We start from the raw sequence: 6911 nt of genomic DNA, 5'->3' as shown, positions 1-6911 counted from the left end.
TGTTTGTGTCCATGAAGGCCGAGCGGAACAGCAGCAGCGCCTGGAGTAGCTCGAGATTAGATGGCGCTGCTTTCACAGGAGATAAGAAGATTGAGAGCTTAAATATAGCACCATCAGAAAAAGAATAAGCCCCACAGCTCTCTTCAAAACATATTTCCTGCTGTGCTTCCAGGAAATGTGCCGGAACAGGCAGCGATGATGAGTGGAGGAGCTGCTGCTCCGTCCCTCTCCTTTTCCACTCAGTGCACAGCTGTGGTGGCACGAGGTGGTCAGGACCCATCAGGATGTCCCCACCACCTTCAGCCCATGGACGGGCAGTCACTGGGGAGGTGGAGAAAGGGCTGTAAAGGTATCGCACATCTTCCCAGGACAAAGGGACACTGCACCAGTCACCCACCAGAAAGGAGAGTGGGCAGCAACGTGGCTGTGAACCCCCGGGCTGGGACCCAGCTCAGCCCCAGGGGCAGGAACGCCCCAGTTCAGCCCCAATGCTCCCACATTCCATACCCAGTGCTGGTGTCCCCGTAAAACGCTTTGCACCCACTCACGCGACCCACACCCTCAGCACGGGGAGCCCCACTACTGTGCCTCCGACCCACACATCTTGCTTGGGGAGCCCCACTGCAGTGTCCCAGACCCACATATCCTGCTTGGCTTGCTCCATTGCTCTGCTTCAGACCTATACGCCCCACTCAGGGAGCCCCATCGCCGTGCCTTGGACCCACACATTCCAATCAGGGATCCCCATTGCCATCCCCAAGACCCACACACCCAGTGCGGGAGCCCCACTGTCACCCTCTTGACCCACACATCCCACTCGGGGAGCCCCATTGTTGTGCCCTGGACCCACACACCCCATTCAGGGGGGGCCCACTGCCATCCTCCAGACCCACACACCCAGCTTCTGGAGCCCCACTGCCACCCCTAAACCCATGCACCCCACTCAGGGACCCCCACCATGCTGCCCTGGGCCCACTCATCCGGCTTGCACAACCCCATTGCCACCCCCCAGACCCACATATCCCACTTACACAGCCCCATTGCCACCCCCAGACCCACATATCCCACTTGCACAACCCCATTGCCACCCCCCAGACCCACATATCCCACTAACACAGCCCCATTGCCACCCCCAGACCCACATATCCCACTTGCACAGCCCCATTGCCACCCCCCAGACCCACATATCCCACTTGCACAGCCCCATTGCCACCCCCAGACCCACATATCCCACTTGCACAGCCCCATTGCCACCCCCAGACCCACATATCCCACTTGCACAACTCCATTGCCATCCCCAGACCCACATATCCCACTTACACAGCCCCATTGCCACCCCCCAGACCCACATATCCCACTTGCACAGCCCCATTGCCATCCCCAGACCCACATATCCCACTTGCACAGCCCCATTGCCACCCCCAGACCCACATATCCCACTTACACAGCCCCATTGCCACTCCCCAACCCTCTCCCTCCTCTCTCACAGCCCCATTGCCATCCCTCACCCCCCTCTCTCCCTTCTCACAGCCCCATTACCATCCATAACCCCTTCTCCCCTCTCTCACCGCCCCATTGCCATCCATAACCCCTTCTCCCCTCTCTCACAGCCCCATTACCATCCCCAACCCCTTCTCCCCTCTCTCACAGCCCCATTACCACCCCTCACCCCCTCCCCTCTCGCCGCCCCTCCCGCCGGCTCCTCCCGCCATGACGCGCGGGGCGGCTCTGAGGCGGCTCTGAGGCGGCTCCGCGGCGGCTGCGGGCGCGGCTCGGCCCGGGGCAGCACAGCACGGTGGGGCCGGGGGGTACACGGGCCGGGGGGTCCGGGGGAGGGCTCGGGGGGTCTTCGGGGGCGGTGCTGGTGGAAGGGGGATCGGTGCGGGCTCGGCGGGGCCGGGCCCCCCTGGGTGAGCCTCGCTGTTCCACCCGCAGGTCGGAGCCCTCCGTCGGAGCCCTCGGGAGGTGACGGGCACCCCCGTATGGCGGCTGGAGGCGGAATCCTCTCCTGCGTCCCTGAGGATGCGCCCATCCATCATTCTGGCATCAGCATCTTCGCCTGCATCCCTGAGGATGCTCCCACCCGTAAGTCAGGCGTCAGAATCCTCTCCTGCATCCCTGAGGATGTGACCCACGAAGTTCCCATCCCTCTGTGAAGCGCAGGTGGGAGAGCTCACCCACAGGCCTGGGTGCTGCAGACCTCCGAGATCTGGCCTACGGCTTCGGGATCCGTTCTTTGGGGAAGCAAAACTCATCCAGAACTGCTCAGCCCATCCTGCCCGGCCGCGGAGCAAGCCCACCACCGTGGAGACACCACTCACGCCTACTGAGATACTTAGGGACCCTCAACAAGCAGCTCGTGTGCGTGTGGTCCCTTCGCAAGATGAAAGATGTAGTGGCATCACCACCGGATAAGCTTTCGTTAGTCCTGGCTTGTTATTTAAGCAAGGCCAGGCTGCCCGTGATGATTTTTGGGCATCCTGAGTGGTGCTTACACTGACCAGCGGCTCGTGGTGCCAAGAGCTGTGCCCTTGGGGATGCTCTCCCTTCGGCTCCAAGCAGCAGCACTCGACTTGGACCGACCCGCCGGAGCTGCTAGGAAGGCGCTCTTATCTTTGGAGCTAACCTTGAGCAGATGACTGACAAAGTAATGAACGGCAGGGTGCCCCTTCCGGAAAAAGCCTTGTCCGAGGGCTACGCCCGGCTGCGGTACAGGGACACCTCCATGCTCATCTGGCAGCAGCAGCAGCAGAAACTGGAGTCAGCTCCCCCCAACACTTACCTGAGCCGGAGTCGGAGTATGTGGTACTCGCAGTACGGCAACGAAGCCATCCTGGTGCGGGATAAAAACAAGCTGGATGTCTCCAGGGATACGGGGCAATCCAAGTTTTGTGCGATTATGTAATTTCAGTGGTTTTGCATTAGAAACCCACACATGGAAACAAACCAGACTTGCATCGGGCTGGGGCAGTTGGCTTTGCCCCAGCCTCACGACAGACCTGCGGCCACAGCAGCGCATTCAGGATAGGTTAGAAAGGCTGTCTGAAGTTTATGTTTGTTTTTGCTGTTGGTAGCATCAGATTTTGCATGTTAATGAGTGCATATAATGAAAACAGCCTCACTCAGGAGCCTATGTTTGCTGCCTGACATCTTGGCAGGGTCCGTGCTGGACCATGTGTTGCTTGTAAGTGGCTTTTGTACTGTGAGAAACACCTGCTGCCGTTGGGGGAACCATCCCCAGCAGGCACTTTGACTTGTTAGATCTTGCACATTGCCAAAAGCTCAGCAAATGCTGGTGGGAGAGAGGCGAGCACAGATCCATTTCCATCTAGGCTAAGATTTTAGGAAGGTGATCTGCAAAACAACCCTGCCCTGTCTCCATTTAATTACTACCCTGGAAGCAATCTTTTACAACCAGGTAATGAAGTGGTTTATTTGGGATAGGAGGAGGGCAAGAATGTATTGAGAGTTTCATCTCAGCCTTCAAAACCCCTGGCAGGCGAAGTGAGCTGTGGTTTCATCCTGTGCAAAGCAAAGGGCCCTCTCTGCTGCCACAGCTTGGTATCACAGAAATAACAGAGAGGGCATCTGGAGTCGGTGGAGCTGACTCCCTTCTCACAGCTCCATCCCCAGCCAATGCTTCAGGAATGTGTCACCAAGTGAACCACTTGAAAGGAAGCTCCTGTAAATATACACATCTCCTGCAAACGGACGTGAGGAAACTCTCACACTCCACGTACCTGCCCTGGGGATCGGTTACAGAAGGAAACAGTCTAGTGAGGGTTGCTTGGCGTAGCAGTTTGACGCATGCATAGCTTGGAAGGGTTGATCTGATACGGGTTAGATAGTAGATTCGGTGCATGTATTTTAAAAGTTGTGTCTGGGAGTGTTTGTTTCAACTAACTGAAGGATTCAACTAACTGAAGGATTTTAGGAGGGGAAAAATACTGCAGTTGCACTTCTTGGGAACAGAGCCTGCATTCAGGTTGTTTCCTGACTTGCTCAAGGCAACACCAAGCTGAGAAACCCAACATAGCAAGCACCCAAACCTTTATTAGAAACAAAGCAGTATGGCTTCCAGGGGTGCTAATTGCATGGCCAGGGTTCAGCATTAAAGTATAATGTTGGGCTTAAGTCACGGACTCCCCTTACATCTCGCCTGGGATGTCCTCCTGCAGCTCTGTGTGCCGAATCCAGCAGCACTTGGGCACAGGCTTAACTTCAAGCAAATCAGTATTTCATGTTGACTTCAGTATGGATTATTTACCTGCCTAAAGTTCAGCACATTCATAACTTATATTTATCTTAAACCTCTTGTTTATTTGTCAAGCACTTTATTATTTTTTTTTTTTAATACAGCGATGAAGAATCTTCCCCATCTCCCTCACGTGGGTTAAATGCTACAACACACACACACTCGAGTTTGCTGAACTCACTGTGCTGAGCAGAACATCTCTTTTAACATGATATTGTAGAGGTTTGGTGTACTCAGCCCCAGTCCTTCACACATGTATGCACTGCAAACCCTAGGCAGCTCATTATTTTTAAAGAACTATTTATGCATGTGTTGATGTTTGGTACCTTACATGTGTGTGCTCATAAAACTAAACCTGCTGACGGACCTCCGCGCTTCGCAGATCCGTGTTGTTGCTCTGCACGCTCAAATACTCCTCTTGGTCTTGCCAGGATTAGCTCTGGGTGGGAAATATTTTGGTGAATAGATGTTTTTCAACTGAGGAAAAAAAAAAGCACACAAGGTTCACAAAACTCGAGTCAGAAAGCCACCAGCAAAGGCAGCAGTGCTCCTGTACCGAGTGCACTGTTGAAGGTAAATCACTGGGATGCGAGACCCACCCAGGGCTCCAGTTCTTGGCCACGTGAACCACGATGATTATTTATACCAACAGACAGGAGGCTGGTGTGAGAGCTCCTCTGGAAACTGCAGGTGGGAGCAACCTGGACAGGCAGGAGAGGTGAGTTCAGGGCCTTTTTAGCAGCCTGGGGGAGCGTGTGAACTCTGGGAGTTTAAGGAACAAAACCAGCTGTTCGTTTCCTTTACTTTTCTTATAGAAACAAAAGAAAAAAAACACATAGATTATTACTTTTAATTTCAGTAAGAAAGTTGATTATTTTGGGTATAATCAGTCTCCTTTATGTGGCTGGTAAACCAAAATTCAGTTACTTGAGGAACGTTAATTGGACTATACAAGAATAAAACCCTAAAGATGTGCATAAATTCTTCTGGGATTCAGGCTGGCCATGACAGTACAGGAAGAGTGAGACTTGGTTCTTCCATCTCGCCGTGAATGTGACTGTATTTTTTCCATATTTGTGGTGTGTCCCCATTACTCACAGCAGGTTTGCGGAGTGGCTGCTACGAGCAAGCGCTTCCGTAAGCCAGTTGCGTAGCGTTGATGCACTTGTTTAAAATGCTGGTGTAGCCTCTTTGATAAAGTGCATTAAAATGATTTGAATGCATCATTGCGAGCAGCTGTTTTTCTTCTGCATGTTAATCACTTTGGCACATTGGAGGATTACAGCTATTATCACTCCCAATCCCCACCCAGGCAGACAAGGGAGAGCTCAGCAGCTTCTCCCAGCTGGTTACTGGTGGGGCTGGATAACCTCCCTCTCCAAGGTCACACCACTACCTGAGGAGAGTGGCCACGGGGCTGGAGAACACTACACTCCAGGTTCCTCAGCCCCAAAGCCCTGTCAAGTCTTGGTGATGCATTCAGGGATGAGAACACCCCCTGGATGTCGCATACAGAACCTCTTTTCCTACAGGTATTGGCATAGCCAAATCTCAGCTGCTTTCTGCCTGGCCTCAGCCTCCTCCAGGTCTGTAACAGGCAGCACTGCTTGATTCACCCAGAAATAACTCTCTAGTAAATGCTAAAGAAAACATCCTCCTGTGAGGCAGACCCTTGAGAGAAAGGTTTTAGAGGACAGGTTGAACAACCATTTCCTTTGGAGGTATCACAGACAGAACACACACAGTGACACTGATACAACAGCAAAGCAAAACGGGTTTGCTGAAACCTTAGAGAGATCCTGGCTTTTAAACCCAGTGAGCAGAAACAGCGCTAGAGAAAGAGTAACCCTGGGGAAACCTGGCTGTTATAACCCTTACCTTATAAATAACCCATCTGAGAAACCTAACAGCGAAGCCAAACTGAACCCTCTCCAGTGACCAAAATAGATTTTGGCCACCATTCAGTAATGTCAAGACTGCTGTGAACAAGGACAACCCCTCTGCTCCCCACCCCAACCATTCCCAACAGCGTCTGCCACGTCCCGGTCACCCTGCACTTGTTGACCTGTGGAACCAGCACTGGCTGGAGGAGCAGAGCTCCCTCTGGCTCCTACAAGTCTTGGTGACTTGGAAGTAGTCAGCATTAAACCTGGGTGAAACTTTCACCTCTCTTTCAGCTGAGCTTACCTCAATCAGATGCAATTATCACATAATCATAGAATGGTTTGGGTTGAAAGTGACCTTAAAGCCCGTCCAGTTCCACCCCCTGCCATGGGCAGGGACACCTCCCACTGGATCAGGGGCTCCAAGCCCCATCCAACCTGGCCTGGAACACCTCCAGGGATGGGGCATCCAGCCCTGGGCAACCTGTTCCAGTGCCTCACCACCCTCATCATGAAGAATTTCTTCTTAATGTCTAATGTAAATCTTCTCCCTTCCAAGATTTAGATTAGCCATTAGGAACAAAGTCTTTATCACATCTAAGAGCCCTTCAGACTATAGGTGTGTAGGAAGGGTGAAAGTGCTTCCTTGGCTGCACTGGTGCATTAAAGCAGCCCGGAGTGTCTTCCTTACCCACAGAACGGTATATTTAGAGCATGTCTCAGGTACTGAGCTGTCATTTGGCCACCCCAGGCCAGGCTGGCGGTGCTCAGGC

At 53.0% G+C, this 6911-nt stretch overlaps 1 protein-coding gene across 1 annotated transcript; it reads left to right on the top strand.

The window, feature by feature from the left end:
• The first annotated feature begins 1696 nt into the window (after positions 1-1696).
• BRD3OS (BRD3 opposite strand) lies at positions 1697-5670 on the top strand. Its single transcript, XM_054083956.1, has 2 exons — positions 1697-1795; positions 1936-5670. Exon 2 carries the CDS (start codon positions 2636-2638, stop codon positions 2903-2905), a length of 270 nt encoding a protein of 89 aa, XP_053939931.1. The 5' UTR covers positions 1697-1795; positions 1936-2635; the 3' UTR covers positions 2906-5670.
• Positions 5671-6911: the final 1241 nt, after the last annotated feature.

Source organism: Cuculus canorus, chromosome 19 (genome assembly GCF_017976375.1).
Source record: "Cuculus canorus isolate bCucCan1 chromosome 19, bCucCan1.pri, whole genome shotgun sequence".
NCBI lineage: Eukaryota > Metazoa > Chordata > Aves > Cuculiformes > Cuculidae > Cuculus > Cuculus canorus.
Note: the sequence above shows the minus strand (reverse complement) of the source record. Positions and strands in the feature narration are given on the sequence as shown.